At 39.5% G+C, this 20,187-nt stretch overlaps 1 protein-coding gene across 1 annotated transcript; it reads left to right on the top strand.

Annotated features, from left to right (window-relative positions):
* The first annotated feature begins 6,062 nt into the window (after positions 1-6,062).
* Positions 6,063-14,558, top strand: LOC142094732 (keratin, type I cytoskeletal 19-like). Its single transcript, XM_075177160.1, has 8 exons — positions 6,063-6,740; positions 7,965-8,047; positions 8,148-8,304; positions 8,524-8,685; positions 8,771-8,896; positions 9,115-9,335; positions 10,737-10,807; positions 13,925-14,558. The coding sequence occupies exons 1-8, from the start codon at positions 6,120-6,122 to the stop codon at positions 14,014-14,016; spliced, it is 1,533 nt and encodes a 510-aa protein (XP_075033261.1). The 5' UTR covers positions 6,063-6,119; the 3' UTR covers positions 14,017-14,558.
* Positions 14,559-20,187: the final 5,629 nt, after the last annotated feature.

Here is a 20,187-nt window from a genome sequence, read left to right as displayed (position 1 = left end):
GAGTAAATTTATCAAGCTGCGAGTTTCCGGCAGGTTTGAACAGTGGAGATATTGTCTATAGCAACCAATCAAATTCTAGCTATAGTTGTATTTGGAGAAAGCATTAAATAAATGATAGCTAGAATCTGATTGGTTGCTACCGGCAGCGTCTCCACTTTTCAAATCTGCCGCTTGGAACTCGCAGCTTGATACATTTACCATTATGTGTTGTTAATAGTAGGATACAGTAAAAATTAAAATTGCATCACTCTAGTGTCAAAGAATGATAAGTATAAGTGTGGGATCCTCTCAGGCCTTACAGTTAGCTCTATCTGTTGGCTATACCTTGAAATCAGGATAAGATAATTGCTCTTCAGGAGTAAAATTAAGTATCCACATAGATTAAGTGTGGTTCGAACATAAAAGTGTAATAAAATATGGTTATTAATGCAAAATGCAAGGGTTCAACAAAGGTGTTTGTTATACCTCTGCCTGAATGTATCAAGTGTTACCCACATGTTTTATATTATATTCTTATTTTAGCAGTGTTAAAAAGTTTAACACACAATCTTAATGCAGTGTTCAGAAGTTCAAGACTAGGCCTAATTGAGTTTTAATAAGCCCAACACAACACTATAATGAAGTCCAGGATAAGCCCCTAAAGCGATGTTCAGAAGTCAAGCACAACACTCTATTTCAGGCTTAATGGGTACAACACAAGACCTAGGGGTAAATGTATCAAGGTGCGATTTTGCAAATCCAGTGATTTTCTTGGGAGAGTTGAAACTCGCAGATGTATGATGTGTTTCTGTCAAAAGCGCTATTTCCAAAATCGATAGAGATCAAACTCCCGACTGTTTGCCACTCTAGCTATACAAGTCTCAAATGTATGAAGCTGCGATTAAGCCAAGTCTCCTGAGATTGCTTTAAAAATCGCTACATACAACACGCTGCATTCTAGCAGCGTGTTTAGTAAACACATCACTGTTACACTGTCAGACAATACAGCAGGAGGTCCCGGCAGCTGTCAAAAGTGTTAAAAATAGATAAAAGTTTTTTTTCAAAAAAAGCGTGGGGTCCCCCCACCCAAGTACTTGCATCCATTTGTTTTTTTAACACAATAATCATCGTTATTACCCTACACCCACCACCCAGGGGTGTAGGAAGAGCCCTAGTGCTTTCAGCACTGGGCTGGTTGTCCCTAGAGGGGGGGCCCGCTTGTTTTTTTTGGTGGACCCTACTCCCTAGGCCTAGGGTATCCAGCCCAGCACTGAACAGCCTGGGGTTGATTTGTCATTATGGCAGGGAGACCCCTGCTGCATGTCCCCCTGCTACAGGTGCTACCCACCCCAGGCTGGTTTGCCTAGTGCTGGTTAAGTGAAAATCAGGGGGACCCCGCGCAAATTTTTTTCCCAATTTTCACGTAACCAGCAGCACGCTGGCAGCACTTGGGTTAATAGTGGCCGGGTAGGAGGACCTCACGCTTTTTTTTTTCTTTTTTTTTTAACATTTATCTATTTTTAAACATTGGACAGCTGCCGGAGCCCTGGCTGTATAGGCAGAACAGTGTAGCAGTGATATGTTTATTAAACACGCAGGAAACACAGGAGAGTTAGCTAAACACTCCCAGTGTTTGACATCGCAGCAAATAGCCAGAGATGACCAGCGATTTGGAAGATCAGGGTAAAAATAGCAGGTTAATACATTTGATGACTTTTCGTCTAAAATCGCGCGCTATCACCCGCGATTTGCTGCAATTTTAACACGCTGAAAAAATCAGACCTTGATACATTTACCCCCTAAAGTCATCTTCATAGGTGCAGCACAAAACTCTAAGACAATGTTCCCACGTCTAGCACAAGACTAGAAATTCTATTGAAACTCTAGAAGTTCTATTTCCGTTTATTAAGATGTCTGTTATATTTAGCAAGCAGCTTCATCGTGATACACAAGAGCAGTTTTTGATGCTCTTTAAATGTGTCTTGATGAGGACGCATTCTAACACATTATTTTGAGCTATATCACATATCTCTTTACAGCTCACATTTTACATTCGGGACGCAATTGCGTCTATTTGTAAATGGACCCCAATGTGTGACTCAGGACCAGGAGATAGGTGCGTGGCTTGCCCTATTATGAATGTTTGTCTTGCAGTCAAGAATTGCCTATGGAGTAGAGACCCATGATGTACTTAAAGCCCAGGGTCACAAATTGCCTTAATCCACCATTAAGAAAACCATGATATCCATGGTGAGCGGGAGGTTTAATGAAAACTTTTTGTGTGTCTGTCGAGACTACTAGGCACTTGAAGACCATGAATGCTGTATGCATATGGCAGTATGTGTCTACCTCTTTAGTAAAAGACCTTAACAGCCTTAACCCCTGTGTGTCCTCGCATCTCTTTTAACAAGTTTTTAAACTGGTTGGTCACATCTGAAGTAGCCCAAATCATATGAATTTTAAACTTTGGCAAATCTCTATTGACAAACTTATCAACCTTTTCACAAAGTCCACCTTGGGTCACATATACATTGATGTTTTTTGCAGAGAGTGATTTGAAGCAAGTAGCAGGGTGTAAAAGGATATTTGCGTAATTTCTCATGTTCCTTTGCACTCCATCAACATGAACATGCCTGAAAAAGCATCTATGTGGATATTGCCTTATTATCTCCGCTTACATTTCACACTGTTCTTTAATTAAACTTATTAGAAGCCAAAAGCCATTTTGACATGATTTACTCATCAGTGCCTCAGCATGTTATTCATATTTATTGTGTGGTTTTATGAGGTTTTCATGCAAGTTAATACTGACTCACAGCCACTTGCCAGAGTAGAAACTCTGAGTCATAAATACAATTAATAGGTAATATGCCGCAATAAGCAAAATTCCTTTGTGCAGATATTTTGACTGCCCTCCTTGAGTTCAGAAGATGCCTATAAAACAGACTGTAATTTACCTCTCCCATTAATTGTTCTTTAAAGTACTAATAAATTAGGTTTTACTAGGACTTCTAATTGAGGTCTACAGGAACATTCCTAGTTGCTGAAGAACCTCCTGTCCTCAGAAATAGATTCAGCTGATGTTTAAATAATATGGGGGATTATAATAAACATTTCAATGTTTTGTTAGTTATGTCGCCTACTGTTTTGCAATGCTTTGTAACGTGTAGTAAGCATAAGCTTTTTTTTATATAGGATTATCTTCTTCAATTGCATTTTATGGACATTTGTCAGCCACAAGTTATTATAAATCTAAGTAAGTAAGAATGGTTACAGTTATATACACAGAGCAGTCATGTTCATAAGTGAAAAACACAGAAGATTATTCAGAACAATAAACTAATGTATTTAAGGTCTTCTGTAGTATAAAATCAAACCAGTACGAACTTTGATTGACTTTCACTAGTTTGATGGCCATGAACCTGTTTGCTGTACAATTGCCAATTGAACCCAATTTGAATTTATGGTTCCAAATCTGCAGTTCACATTCAATATTTGTAGTATACGTTCACTGAACATGGTTGAACCTGTTTGACTTTCTCGAGTTTAGCTTGATTTTTTTAATCGATCAACAATGTGAGAAATTATGGTGAGTTTTCTAATTTTTGAAGAACATGTTTGAGAAATGATGAACGGCCGGTTTGCACATGTCTAAGGATAGTTAAGCTATCTCTATAATTTCAATTACTCTATACAACCTTGCATTGTCACTTAGGGGTAATCTTATATCAAGATATGTTTGACATGTAGTCAGGACACGCATTTGGGGGCGGGACCCATGTATATACAGCCAAACCTCCCAGATCCACCGCTGTCTGATTTCTATAATGCTCACAAGCCAAGCAATTTTGTTTAGTCTGCTTATCAAGTTGATCAATCATTGTACTGTGTGTGGGCACATCATACACAATCATGTGATTTCACTGGGCATGGCTAACTTGAACAATAAAGGTCACTGTTTGCAGGGCCATCGTAACAACATTATGGGCCCCCCGGGCAAAGCAGTGCACCAGGGCCCCTACATATATAGATATATATATAGATATAGATTTATAGAGATACAGATATAGATATAGATATATAGAGATAGAGATAGATAGATGTACTTGCTCAGTGACCCTTGAAGGTTTTTTCTGAAGGTTTTTTCTTTTGCAGGATTATTTATTCTAATTAAGAGCCCTGCCTATGGGGCCCCCCTTGCCCGTGGGGCCCCTGGGCACCTGCCCATCGTGCCCAATGGGAAAGATGGCCCTGACTGTTTGACCTGGAAGTGAAGGATTGTGCGGCAGCATTGTGATCTGGTTGTTTAGCACATGCGTGGCTAAATTACCAACCAAACAGATGTCAAATGTGCATGTTTAGGGGGAAGGGAGATAAATTAACATATATTTCAATACAACCTTTAAACCAGTTAGCAATGAATGACTGAGACAAGATATAAAAATCCTGCATAGTCAAACAGTTTAAATAGGTTTTCCACCCCCCCCTGTAACTTCGACTAAATAAATTCCTTTAACTTGTAAAAACTTTACCTTAAAGTCTTAATTACTATCATTTTTTTGATCACACCATAAATTTGTATTATTTTGTATATTGGAGCTAACATACTGTCACTAATAAGTAATCCTATAGTAATCCAGTTTCAGATGTAATGGTTACATCTCTGCTAATAATGGGGCTCATTTAGAAGTTGATGCAATTGCACACTGAATTATGTATGAATTGGCACACATAAAAAACATGCATATGTTCAACAACTGTAACATTTGCACCAGATGTACAACACGTGACCAAGTGGTTATACATATGGCACATGAGTAAATATAATGTAGAGGTGTGGCTGAAAGTGCTAGTAGTAAATGCTAAAGTCATATAACACTATTCACACGCCATTTAATCATGTAATAATGTGTCATATAGACGAGAGAAAACTGTCTTCAGTTATTAATAAATGCAAAAGTTTATTTGTCAATGTAAAGTTTAAATTGAAATCTTCTTCCCTACAATTAAGCAATGCGGACAGACAGTGGCAACTTAAATAATGTAGCTGCAGTGCTAATGATTTAAGTACTATGAGGCTGCAGGTGGCAATGTGCAATCAAACACTGCTATATATTGCTACTGATAGTCATCATCATCATCATCATCATTGTGTATTGTTCTTTTACCTCCTAAAAGCATCTGCAGATATCTGAGTCACAGTTATTATTATTTTTTTTATTAATTATTAATTTTTATTTATAGGGCGCCACTAGGTGTCCGCGGCGCCGTACAAGGACAGACGAGATTACAATACGAGGAGAGACAGCACAGAACAGTAAACAATAATCACAAATACACCCTTACTGTATCCAGCATATCCTTGCTGGCCCGTTCCTCTTCTCCAGGGATAAAGACAATAATGCACAAAAATGCATATATGGACATATGAATTGTATGGAAATGTGCAGTGTGACATGTGCAGTATGGAAATGAGTATCTCACGCAAAATAAATTTACATATGTTCACTTCTAAATGAACAGCAAATTGTCAATTCATACATATACAAGACTGAACCTGCTACGGACCGCACAGTGCTTGATGAATTTTCTAATTTTTAGATCAAATTTTAAGGCATTACATTTTTCCCCCATTTATGAATGATATAATATTTGCTACAATAAATATGACTGCAATTTTGCTGATGACTGAAATTTTTTCAATTGTGTTTATATACAATACTTGTTAGCACAATCTCTCTATCATACTGGTACTTAAATTAATTTACCTTAAGGCAGGTCTCACTATTACTTTAGTATGCAGGACATTCTAAAATAATTAGATTCACATATCCAGGTACATTATGGCTTACTACCAGGAAAAACAGTGGAACATGAATTTCTGCTTTCCTCTACACATCTTGTGGAAAAATAAGATAACACCCAGATGCTATTCATATAATGAGTGTCCATCATCTTGGGAAAAGAACTGTTAAAAGAAATTTGGCTGAGACAACACAACTCCAATTAACTGGTGACACCCAATACATATTTGGTATATAAGGAATCAGTAAACCAATAAATATATCTGTGATCCCGTCTCAGATCCAGCTGTGGAATCTTCCCTACAACATTCTCTGGCAGAAATATTCTTTACAACAATGAGCGTTGGACAAGGATTCAGAGCAGCCAAAGGGTTAGGGAGCTCAGGTTCAAGCTCAGTACAAACATCTAATGTCAGGATGTCTTCAGGAAGGCAAAGCTCTGGGGGATTATTTGGTGGTGGTGGAACTGCTGGAAGCTATGCAGGCAGCTTGAGGGGTGGAAGTATGAATGTTTGTACAGGTCGTGTTGCTGGAACTAGTGTTGGCAGTGGATCTGTATTTGGTGGTGGACATGGCTTTAGTGGTGGGTCAGGAATTGGTGGGGCAGCCTGTGGTTTTGGTGGTTCTGGCTTTGGTGGTAGCTTTGGTTTTGGTGGCTCAGGTTTTGGTGGATCTGGCTTTGGTACTGGATCAGGATTTGAAAGTTCTACGTTTCAACATGGGCTAGGCCATGGTGGTGGTTTTGGAGAAGACCATGGACTTCTTTCTCTCAATGAGAAGCTTACTATGCAGAATTTAAATGATCGCTTGGCTGCATATCTAGATAAGGTTCGGTCCCTGGAGAATGCCAATGCAGATTTGGAGAAAAAGATCCATCACTGGTACGAAACACATGGTCCTAGGCCAACCCAAGACTACAGTCCTTACTATAAAACAATTGAAGATCTGCAGAAAAAGGTGAGAAACCAAAGTGCACAAAAGATTACAAATAATAAATATAATAAATACTTATTTTTGTAGTAAGCAAGCAACTAAGTAAGTAGAAGAAAAGCAATTCAGTTGCATCAAAATGTGTCTCAGAGTAAGATAAGTGTCCAGGTATTTTTAATTGGCTCCTTGCTCCTTCCATGTACATGCTAATGCGCCAAGCATGTGTCAGTTCTCTTAAACAGTTCCTGAAACATCAGTTATTTTGTATATGTTACTAATCCTGGCGCTGACTCTTAAGTAACTCGTTTCACCTTATTCTCAATTCGTTTGCCTCTCCATCATTATGAAATGAATGTGTGCTGCTGATCAAGTAATAACAAACATATTCTAGTGGCTAGGATTTAAATGGGATGAGCGAGAGAGGGCAGCATCCTCCTTCTAATGTAGGATCACATAAAATTAATCTCTTCTTCTCACTTATGAGACTAACAATTACTGCTTTGTACAGGATTATAGTATGGATTTGCTACATTTTTTTTTATCTCTCTTTGAAATCACACAAGCAATGACAGACATGAGAATTAAGTATATTTTTATGTTTAAACATAGTTCCACAATAAGCAATGAGGTCATTGTGAGGTTGTCTACAATGGGGGGTCCACATCGATGCAGACATAAGATGCCATACCAAACTATTGAGGGAGCATTTATTTATTTTTTTCATTTTTATTAGTTCGGTTATTTCTACCCCAAACTAGGATCACATTGTGCAAATCTTGTTATATTGCATAAGTCATAGGGGCAGCATGGTGGTGTAGTGGTTAGCACTTCTGCCTTACAGCACTGTAAGGAGTTTGTATGTTCTCCCCGTGATTGCGTGGGTTTGCTCTGGGTGCTCCGGTTTCCTCCCACACTCCAAAAACATACTGGTAGGTTAATTGGCTGCTAATAAATTTACCCTAGTCTGTATTTGTCTGTGTGTGTGTTAGGGAATTTAGACTGTAAGTCCCAATGGGGCAGGGACTGATGTGAGTGAGTTCTCTGTACAGCGCTGCGGAATTAGTGGCGCTATATAAATAAATGGTGATGATGATGATAAGTCATTATTTAACTGTTCAATGCAAGTCCATCATCATGATGAGGTTTTACATTTTAAATAGCGTGCATTGACATGGGTCACTTTTATGTAATGACACAGAGCAGATTTTTCTATATAGTCTTTAGAATGATCTTTTTCCCATTTTCTTTCAGATCTATAGTGCCTCTACTGCTAATGCCCAAATTGTCCTGCAGATTGACAATGCTCGACTGGCAGCTGATGACTTTAAACTCAAGCAAGTAGAAACTAATTGTGTCATTTTATTAGCTATTTTGGTACTGTTGGGGGTTGAAGGATTAAAATCAACAATAACGGTTGTTCTGATTGATGAGCAGGTATGAAAATGAACTCCACATGCGCCAGACAGTGGAAGCTGATATCAATGGACTGAGAAAAGTCTTGGATGACCTGACTCTCACCAGAAGTCATCTGGAGTCACAACTTGAAAGTCTAAAAGAGGAATTGGCTGCTCTGAAGAAGAACCATAATGAGGTAAAAAAAAGAAATTAAAACAGCCTAAAAAAGTAGATAATGAAAAGTCAGAGACTTTAAACTTATAAGCTTATTTGAGGAGTGTCTTCCCAAGAAGTATTCAAGATGAACAAAGTACTGTTGTCATTTTTCGCTAGGAGGCACTGTGTACTCATACAATCTAAGCAGCAGCATCACCTCTAAGGAAAATATAAACTTTATGATTATTTGGTTGTACAGGAAATGAAGACATGCGGTGGACAACTCCAGGGCACCATCAATGTGGATGTCAAGGCAGCACCAGGAATTGAGTTGCAAAGAGAGCTTGGTAACCTAAGACAAAAATATGAGGCACTCATTGCCAAAAACCAGAAGGAGCTGGAAAATTGGTATCATGATCAGGTAAGTTATGACCATTATTGAGCACTATGAGATATACAGGATACATGTTTCATTAATATACAGTAATAATATTGTTCTACTTCAGACTGCAGAGATGAATCAGCAGATGACCAAGAGCACACAGGAAGTCAAGACAACTCAGTCTGAGGTCACAGAATTGAGGCGCAGTATCCAGAGTCTTGAGATTGATCTGCAGGCACAGCTTAGTATGGTATGTGAACCTCCTAATTTTCCACTTGCCTCCTATATGATGGTTCATGATGGTTCATGATGGTATAGTTAACTTTGAGGATTAAGTTATTGCATTGCATTGTCTAGTTACACTGTTAGCAAGCAGGTATAACCTATTGTAACTATGTTATTTAATAGGTAGGACAGTTTTATGTATTGTATACATTATTGCAATGTATAAATATGTTTTCTTTACAGAAAACTGCTTTTGAAGACACCCTAGCAGAGACAGAGGGACGGTACTGTATGCAGCTTTCACAAATCCAGGGACTGATCCAGAAAGTGGAGTCAGAGTTAGCAGACATCCGCTGTGAGATGGAAAACCAAAGTCAAGAATATAAAATTCTTCTAGATATCAAGTCTCGTCTGGAGCAAGAAATTAGCACCTACCGCAGCCTACTAGATGGCCAGGACATTCAGTATGTTTACAATGAATAGCAACATGTCTAAAGACCTTTTATTTAGGTCTATTTATTAAAGCAGTGCCAAACAATGGGTTGGAAGGATAGACAACTGCCTTAGTCCTGATAAGTCTTTGGTGCATGGGTACAACACTGAGCAAACTTCTGAAGGCACTTGACCACCACCAGGAGATAAGTGTATGCTTGTGTTGGACAGGGAAGGGCACAGTTGGGTGTCTTTGCCTTGACTTCCTAAGCACATTATTCTGGTACTATTACAAAGATCACTTTAACCATTCCAGCTTATTGTATGTGTCTCTTTATTTTTAAATTAATTTAATTGCAGAATTCCCTCACTATAGGGCATGTTTAACAAATAGTGATGGTGCCCTATTGTGCACTTACCGTAAAATCCACAGCCCTCTGTGTGTCTTGCATAATTAAGAACGGTGCATCGCAGCAGATATAGTGGATATGTGCTGCTTTGCACTCTGCTTCTTTTTGGGAGCAGTCACCGTTCAAAAGGATGGTGACTGCTCCCTCTCGCAATCTGAGCTGAAACTGGCGTACATTAACATAATTGAAAAATTTCAGTGCTGTCAGCTCTGCTCCGAAAAGCAGAGCTGGACAGTGCATGTGTGGAGAGATCACATGATCCCTCCATGTCAGTCACGGCTCTCTCTCTGCAACTATAGTTGCAGAGACAGAGAGGAGATCTTTGTGTGCATTTCCAGTTCTTCGAACTGTACATGCGCAATTGCAGTAAGAAGAGAAGTGAAGAGCACCAGGAGGAGATCCGAAGACAGCGCATTCTGAAGAGGCGAGGTAAGTATGTTTTTTTTTATCACAGAAACAGCAGTTTTTGGAACTGCTGTTTTTGTGCTGGGTTCTACATAAATTTGAGAAATAGTTCAATCCTTATCAATGCGATAAGGATTGAAAACTATTTTTCACTTTATGTGAACATTGATAAATGTGCCCCCAGATCTCTTACCATTACCTAGGGCCCCATGTATTGGTACTATACATTACCTTCAATATCGCATCTACATTATATTTATGAGTCTGTGTTTTAGAGGAATAAAGTGATTTTTCCATTATTACAATGAGATAACCTGGTGCTTTAAACCTGGGTCCCTACAACAAATATTTTTATTTCACTGCTACGGCGAGCTATTCATGTTAGCCAACTATGATCATGCCCACACATACTGGGGAGGTTTAATTGAAGTGGCCCAACATGGCTGTGTCTTTGGTCTGTGGGAAGAAACACAGGCTGAGTTGAACCCAAGGCCTTAGGTGCCATTCAGCTCTCCTAACCATTGTGCCACTGTGCTTCTCCGACACTGATATTTATTTCATGTATTGTATATCTACATTCATCTTGTAAATATAAGTCTTATGTTTCTTTTACTGCAGGTCCCACAAAGGTTCCAATGACCAATCATCCTCCTCCAATTACTCATCAGGTTCCTATTCAGATAGACAAGGTATGAAATGTTACACTTGGAACTAGTAAAGTGATACACAGGGCGGGGAGACATGTGTCGCTCAGAAATACTACATTCCTCTCTACCACTGCGATAATTACGTGTAAATGAAAGCTCTCTCAGTTATAGGAACATTTCTGAAAGATGAGACAATGCAAATGTGGTTCACCTGTATGAGGTGTTACAGACTAATACATACTGGGCCTGATTCGTTAAGGTTCACAAAATGAACATAAATTTGTGTTTTTTTTATAAATGCATGTAATTCGGGCATACACACGTCAGTAATCAACTACAAGAGAATCTGAGGAAACGACCCCTTTTGAATATGGGTCTAGGTACATTCTGACACAATACACTGCAAGATATGTCCAGTACATATGTGGAACAAAAATTCTCAGCAGAATGCATAGAATTAAAAGTGTTCAATGATTGTCACCTGTTACTTTGTTAATCTGTTGCTTTTTGTTCATTTATTTTTCTTGCTCATGAAATCTATTTATCATGATGTTATTAATGTCCACTGTACATAAAATGCACTTTTACAGTTTATCCTGATTGCAAACACATGTTGTAGCATGCATACGTGACTGACATTACTATAAATCGGCACTTACACCTGACCTGTAGCTGGTGTGAGCAATACAACAGAAGAATGTGTATCTTTGAGATACCCAGAGCTTGAATTGGATGCTCCTTTGTGTGCTTGAGCTTGTCACGCCATTATTGTACAACTCTGGTTATCAAAAATATGATAGAATATTTTTTTCACTCTGGAATTCCCCCATTACTTGTATTTGTAAAAATAGCCGCTGCAGAATACAGTGGCTTAGTGATTGCAGTTCAGTGTACAATAGTGCTCTATTCATGTTTAGTGAACAAACAGGTCAAACTGCGTTTTACTGTGCTGTGAGCTGCTGTGGCTGCCTTGACATTCAGAAGGCAACCCAGCCCCTGGGTAACAAAAGAAGGGGGGGGGGGGTAGATTAGATGAGGAAAGTTTGTAACATTATTTGCTTAATTAGGGGAAAACTAGAAGATGGTGTGTTTTCCAGAGGTGGATGACCCATTTAAAGTAAAAGTGGGTTCATAAACCTAAACAATCTAAATATCACTAGGTTTCAAACTCTATGTAAACTTAAAGGTGCAGTAAAAATGAACCAAAATATTTTTATTGATATTCCAAATTTCAACCAAAACAGTCATTCCTAGCCATTATGTGCAGGATTAAATTTAGATGCCTTACTGGGTAAATAATGTTTCCCATTGATAACCTGGAAGCCCCTTGAAGTCAGCTGTATGAGTGTGTGATTGCACGACTGACTGATAAAATCCCACTCCTCTCTTTCCTGTTTATAAATCAGACTGGTACTGCAGGTCACTGGCAGATCCAGAAGGGGGCGATGGAGGCAATTGCCCCCACCTAGCAGCAATCTTCATCCCATTAAATTGTGATGGAGAGGTTCGATCATTGGCGGAAAGGGGGCTGAGTGAAAAGGGACCAGCCACAGTGAAGGAGGGGCGTGGCTATGCAATATCGACCCCACCTAAAAAAAAGTATAGGGGGTATATTTACTAAACTTCAGGTTTTTAAAAGTGGAGATGTTGCCTATAGCAACCAATCAGAATCTAGCTGTCATTTTGTAGCATGCACTAAATAAATGATAACTAGAATCTGATTGCTTGCTATAGCCAACATCTCCACTTCTTCACACCCGCAGTTTAGTAAATATACCCTTAGGTCTGCCCCTGCTGCAGGTTTATAACACTATAGGACTCTCCTGATTCTTGAAATCTTTGAGCTGTTATAAAACCATCAGAGGTATCTGGTATCATTACAGTTCTGCTCTAATTTAGAAACTGGGACATGTGCAGACATTGCACAGCGGACCAATCAATGATGGCTCAGTGTTTCTGGGTGTTTTAGTTATTTTTTTTATTAGCCTTTTAATTGGTATAGTAAAATGTCAGATTTACTAACCTTTGTTTATTCTAACATTTCTACTGACTGTCAATAAATTAGATGCAGCTTTGAATGATTTCCTGATGTGTATTTTAATTTTAGTTCTATAGAGCAGTAAGTTTGTTAGGAAACATACATCCTCCACAAAAATCATCTCAATCATCTTCCCTTCAGTTCTAGGGTAATTATTGTAAATTTATTTCTGAATGTTACACTTTTACATTAGGCAACTGTATTAATTATTTGTCTTATTTGGCTTCTCGGCCTTTTGGCTAAGATCAAGTATATTCTTTGCCTGGACCTTTTTGGCTGGGCAAGAAAATTTTTATACTCGGCCCGAGGTGAAGATTATGCGGATCCCAGGGGCAAAATGGGTCCCCTAGTGTGGCAGGCCAAGGGGGCCCATACTAGCCCAGCCACCCGGCTGGGGCCGTATCCACTCGGCTTGAGCCCTGGGTGAAGCTTCAGCAGATTCCAGGGACTAATGGGGCCCTCCTAGCTTTGCGGCGACGAGGGTCCAACCCTGCCCAGTCACCCGGCTGGGGCCATACCCACTCGGCTTGAGCCCTGGGTGAAGCTTCGGCAGATCCCAGGGGCTAATGGGGCCCTCCTAGCTTTGCGGCGACGAGGGTCCAACCCTGCCCAGCCACCCGGCTGGGGCCGTACCCACTCGGCTTGAGCCCTGGGTGAAGCTTCGGCAGATCCCAGGGGCTAAGAGGCTCCTCTAGCTTTGCGGCGAAGGGAGTCAGACGACCCCGGCCCCTAAGTGACCTTTTCGGTTCTGGGGGTCGAGGACTAGGGTCCTTCCTCTCCGGAGGGAGGACCACGCACCGAAACCCTTGTGCATGTTTTTTGGGTATTTACTCATTTTTTTTCGTGCACAAGGGATAAGCCCAAGGCTTTAAATAAAAATAAAAAAAAAACCTGTATTAATTATTTGTTTAATCTTTAAGAGACAGTTTATTTGTTTTGTTAATTTTATTGTCAAAGCAAACATAAAGAACAATTGCCTTTCTTGCTTTACTCATAAGGGCTTGACAGGAATAATTATTTTAAATTAGGATGATTAACTCTGGGGGAACTAAACTCAGTGAACCATTGATAGATGTTAAGTGATCACTGCGTTTAATACACCTTTTGTCGATTTACTTTAGGAGGCGCCTATCATGTTAGAATCCGGACAGAGGATAGCGATGGAAAGGTGATCTCTACCCGAAACCAAAGCTATTATCCTGGAAGAAAATAAATTGCTCTCCAGTACAAAATGAAAGGCTCCTGTCTTACAATGCTTGTGGCTTATCAATGTATCTTACCTATCAAGAAAGTTAGCCAAATCTTGAATTTTTAGCACATGAAATGTGTTTTATCTCCTAGTGCTGATTACTTTAGTATTTTTTTATAGAAAATCCACACAATTAAAAAATCACCAAATTGTTATTAAGATATTATTCCTTTTAAAGTTATTACAGCCTTCTAGTGGAGAAATGTAAGTATGCAACTGACATGTATCAATTCAGTTTGAAAAGATAGTTGCCTGAGCTCATGCCCCCCTAATTTCAGATTCCTGGGTATGGGTGTGGATCTCATTGGTTACAACGAGCAAAAAATGTAATTAAATTGCAGAATGTTGTATGAACACATGGAGAATATAATACACACTCTCACTATTGTTAATTGTCAAATTCACTGTAACATTGTCCGCTCCACACTTTTGTACTAGCATATATTTCTGTCCACATGTGTGGGCTTTCTCAAATTGATTAATAAAGCTTTGCTATATTCATTTCATTCAATATTCTCATTACAGAGTTTATTTATGCAATGGATTTACCACAATATGGTTTACTCAGTTTTTCAATAATCCACAGATCCCTCTTAACTAGCGATGGTCACTGACCCCCGTGTTTTGGTTTTGGATCTCGATTACCTTCGTGTTTTGGTTTTGTCAAAACCGCCTTTGCGTGTTTTGGTTTTGGTTTCGCTTGGTTTTGTTTAGCAATTTGTTTAAAAATCACTTTTTTGGGGAGCTAAAATAACCTAATTTAGTGCTCCACCTTTTCCTTGGATAAGTGAGTTAATTCTACAGCTAATAAATTAGGAAAAAAACTGTTTAATCCCTGGTAGTCCGCACTTAATTCTACACACAAACCTGATTGTCTTCCTCTCCATCTTAGCCTGTTGGCAATGTAGCCATCGTTTTTGGGTGTATATTACACCCTACACTTATAGTTAAATATAAAAAGAAGCAGCCTGCAAAGACAATTTTATAAATACAAATGCCCAAAGCCGATGTTCTTTTTGGGTGTATAATATTCCCAGAGATTAAAATTGAAATAGACAAAGAAGCAGCCTGCAAAGACTGTACAATAAAACATAAATGCCCAAAGCAGATGTTCTGTTTGGGTGTATAATATCCCCTAGATTAAAATTGAAATAGAAAAAGAAGCAGCCTGCATAGACTGTACAAAAAAATATAAATGGACAAAGACAGTTTGGTGTCTGTCTGTATAGGCCCCCCTCCACTGGACAAAGGGAGTTTGGTGACTGTCTGTATATCACCCCCTCCACATATAGTTAAATAGAAAAAAAACACCCAGCATAGACTGTACGTTAAATAGAAATGGACAAAGGGAGTTTGGTTTCTGTCTGTATCAGACCCCCCCTCCACTTGCAGTTCAATTGAAAAAAAGCCAGCCAGTATAGACTGTACAATAAAAATAGAAATGGACAAAGGCAATTTGGTGTCTGTAGTTGCGGAAGAGCTTTACGGGAAAAATGGTGTAGTGATGGAATTTTGTAACGCGGACACAAAACATCAATTAACTGTGAAAAACCAGTTGCGTTTATTGTGGATATTGGATGCAGATCTAACACTAGCATAGTAGCCATGGCGTCTGTGATTCGCTTGGCGACTGGGTGACTGCTGTCATATTTGCTTCCTCTAGCAAATTATTGTTTCACAGTTAATTGTTGTAATGTAGTACTGCTCTTTTTCTTGGCCTTCTTATGGGAGAAAGATGCACCCCCAGCAGCAGCAACAGCAGCAGCAGTCGGACTAACGTTTAAACATTCTTCAGAGGAATCAATTATAGTGCAGGAGTCATCCAGCCTTACTAAGTGGGATGCAGGGCTAACTCCGAGCGCTACTGAGGATATTGATGAGGACAGTGTTGTGGGTGTAGATTATAGATTCCCCTTTTTTTTCACACAGGGGAATATGGGAGACCCCCAAACACTTGTAGTGCAAAATATTAAATATATAGTGCTGCTAGATAATACTTGAAGCACCAACAGAAACTGGCTTTTTTTAGATGTGGGGAATATCTGACACCCCAAACACTTGCAGTGCAAATTCAGAAAAATATAGTGCTGGCATCAAATTATTTCAGCACCAGAAAATAGATTGATTGGAAATGGGCAATATGTCACACCCCGTAAGCACTTGAAGTGCAAATTCCAAATTATACACTGCTGGTATATTACTATTTCTGCAGGCAGAAAATAGTTTCTGGAGGAGGGAATATGACACCCCAAACAGTTGGTAATGTTTGCAAAATTGCCTCCTCTATCCTCCTCTCATCCTGCTGTAATAAGTGCTATAAGAAGTGCTTTAACAAGTGCTATAACAAGTGCCATAAGAAGTGCTATAACATGTGCTATAAGAAATGCTCTAAGAAATGCTCTCTCTCTGGTCTAATGCTGCCTGCGACCTAACCCTTCTCTCTCCCTCTGTCAAATGGCGCTGGATTGCTGCAGAGGCGGGTATTTATGGATTTCAAACATCACAAGAACTGAGTTCCGAGATCCGATGACGTCACAATGACGTTTTGCCTCGATTTCGAAACCGAATTGGCGCCACAGTACTGAGCCTGCTCGGCTCGATACTCGGAAACCTCAAGTTCGGGCGGGTTCGGTTCTCGGGGAACCGAGCCCGCCCATCTCTACTTTTAACTCCTCTTACAAACAACCAAACAATCTGTCAATGTGGTAACAGAGGAGTGGAAATGGCCTTCTAGAGACAAAATAAGTATTTGGATAGGAGTTAACCTTGCTGTCTATAGGAATTATTTAATAATTCTCTGCATTTTGCCCCGTTAATTATTATATGTCATTGCAACGATGACAGATGATTCTTAACTGCAATTTAATAAGCAAGTCATGGTGATGACGGTATTCTAAAGGAGACTCTAGGATTTAAACCAGGGCTTTATTGTGCATGCGCAGTTGCCATTTCCAGGAAACAGTGCAGAGGAGAGCAGCAATGCTGCCGGAGAGGGATCCCACTCCCGCAATGCTCTCCTCATAGAATTAAATGGCTATATTGCCCATTCCGCAGTCTCCGTTGAGTATTTAATGCAGTAATTTGCCTAGTGCCGGGGATATCTCCTGCATTAGGCTTTTCTTAAATTAACATTTTACTTTAAAATCCCTAAACCATGCCGGAAAAAGCAGTTTCCTCATGATTTAGGGCTTCATAAATAGAACATTATGTCATTGTAAGATATTGTTCACAGTTATTGTTTATTTTATGTCCTGAAAACATAACTTTTCACTGCAGCTCTTTGAATCGGGACTAACAGTGAAAGAGTGTGTGACCACGTCACAATGGAGCCATTGCCACCTCATGATGTTGGTGCTACTGGCACGCCTAGCACTATTGAAGTGTTAGGGCCGATCCTTGCATCCCTCCCCACTAATTACCCATTGGCAGGTGCATATGGCACCCATTCATCGCAATGCATGCAGTGGGGAAAGGGACATGCCTTGCAACCTTCTGACCACTGGGGCAAATGTGCCAATGGTTGGGACGGTGGGTCAGAGGACTCAAATCTGGACAGTTGAGAGGTATGCCTGAAAGGCTCCGTGCAGATTCCTTTGACATGTCTGCTATATTTAGGCAAATAAATTGTGAATCATAATCACACAAAGCTTGATTGAAACTCTTAAGAGTGACATGTATATTTGCCAATGTTAATAGCAGTTTATATTTATATAAAGGTGGGGCAACATAGGAAGATTTGCTGGGAAAATGAAAAATACTAGGAAATTAGAGAGATGATTACTAAACTGGCTGGGAAGATAGGGTGACATTACGACATGATGGAGAATTATAGTTTGAATGTGAGCTACAACATGGAACGATATTAAAAGCAGGATGAAAAATACAAATAATATAACCAAATCATTAAAGATGAAAAAATGATGCGTGCCAATTATCAGTACAAAATCTTATTGTGTTACAGGAGATTCTGCAAGCTCTCAATGTCTCAGTGGGAGAAATCTGAATTATATGAGGAGGGAAATTGTTTTGTTTGTAATGATCTAGTGATGAGGTTATAGCTAATAATACTGGACTTCAGGGGCATTCATCATTGTGAAAGAACAGGTTATACTTATCCAGGCACAATAGGATCTTTCATGAAACAATCCCTAGCAAGTATGATCAGGTTGCAGATTTGCTCCCTCCTCCCTCAGACATAATCCTAAATTTGCAATAAAGCAATTCAGGTGCACTTACAATGAGTGCTGCCGATAAATATATATGCTTTATTTTACAATGCAGAGTACATTCTGGTGAATGTCACTCAACACAGAGAACATTCAAGTGACCACAATACAAAGTATAGAGCATCCAAGTGATGGCCATATAATGCAGAGACCAGTGTACAGTCACATACACAGGATATGCTCTGCAGGCTAAACTCGGCCTGCACTTTACATGGGTTTTCTCCAGCCCCTCCACCATGGGAGCGACACACAGAATACAAACTGGAGAGGGGCTTACATATTCACTTAAAACAATATGATGGTTAGGCGCTCATTGACTTTTGTTATCTATTACTAATAATAAGTATAAGAGATGCTGAGTTATAAGATTAGTATGTACGGTGGACAAAAATATTGTGATGTATTATGTATTTATGTTTTTATCTGGTTTCATGTAGCCTGTTTTTTATACATATTTCATGGTTATTTCTTCACTTGGAATTTTATTGTTTTATCTATTAGTTATAATAAATTGCCTTTTATAATTTGTGTCCACCGTACATACTAATCTTATAACGCAGCATCTCTTATATTTATTATTAGTAATAGATAACAAAAGTCAATGAGAGCCTAACCATCATATTGTTTTATTTGTTATTATAAGGGAGGGATACCCTTGGTTAGTGCAGCCCTTGCAATCAATAGAATTAGAGCGCAAACCTATATTCTTTGTTCTTACATATCCACTTTCCTGCTCAAGGTAACCGAATCCAGGTAAATCAGCATTTTCTCTGCTTCAACTGCATGTCATCACCTTCTTCTTTTCTCCACTAAAATTGATCAGTCCATAGGCCCCACCATTCATGCCATGGGAGGTGCTCACCGAGGAACAGCTACCCTCCTCCGCCTTCTTATTCTTCTTCCTCCTCCTCCTTGCTCTACTTCCTCCTCTGTTATCTTACTTTTATATCCTCCTCCTCCTTCGTCTTCTTCCTCCTCAATCATCCTACTAACATATTCTTCTCCTCCTTCCTCTTCTTCCTCCTGAATCATCCTAATAACATATCCTCCTCCTACTTCTTCTTCCTCCTTCTTCATCCACCTCTTCCTTCTTCTTCTTCTTGCTCCATCATTCTCCTCCTCTTTCCTCTTCTTCCTCCTCCATCCTCCTCCTCTTCCTTCCTCTTATTCCTTCTCCTTCCTTCCACCTCTTCCTACTTCTTCTTCCTACTCCATCTTCCTCCTCCTTCCTCTTCTTCCTCCTCCTTCATCATCTTCCTTTATCCCCCTCCTCCTTCTTCCTCTAGCTTTCTTCTTCATCCTGCTCCTTCATCCTCCTCCTCTATCCTCCTTCGTCCTATATCCTCCTCCATCTTCCTTCTCTATCATCCTCAGAGATTATAAAGCTCCAGGTCCAGATGGCATACACCCAAGGGTCCTTATGGAGTTAAACTCTGAAATAGCTAGACCGCTATTCTTAATTTTCAGAGATTCAATCTCATCAGGCTCAGTACCAAGGGATTGGCGAATAGCAGATGTGGTGCAGTTGTTTAAAAAGGGGACGAGATCACAACCAGAGAATTATAGACCTGTAAGCCTGACATCAATAGTGGGGAAACTACTGGAAGGTATTTTAAGGGACAGTATTCAGGATTACTTGGTACGCAATAAAATTATTAGTGGGAATCAACATGGATTTGTGAGGGATAGGTCATGTCAAACTAATCTAATTAGTTTCTACGAGGAAGTTAGTGGGAACTTAGACCAGGGCAGGACAGCAGATGTGGTCTACTTAGATTTTGCAAAGGCCTTTGATACAGTGCCACACAAGAGGTTGGTTTACAAAATAAGGGAACTGGGTCTAGGAATCAAAATTTGTACTTGGATCGAAAACTGGTTAGAGAATAGGGAACAGAGAGTTGTGATAAAT

This window comes from Mixophyes fleayi, chromosome 6 (assembly GCF_038048845.1).
Source record: "Mixophyes fleayi isolate aMixFle1 chromosome 6, aMixFle1.hap1, whole genome shotgun sequence".
In the NCBI taxonomy this organism is placed as follows: domain Eukaryota; kingdom Metazoa; phylum Chordata; class Amphibia; order Anura; family Limnodynastidae; genus Mixophyes; species Mixophyes fleayi.
This window is presented reverse-complemented; position numbering and strand designations above follow the sequence as displayed.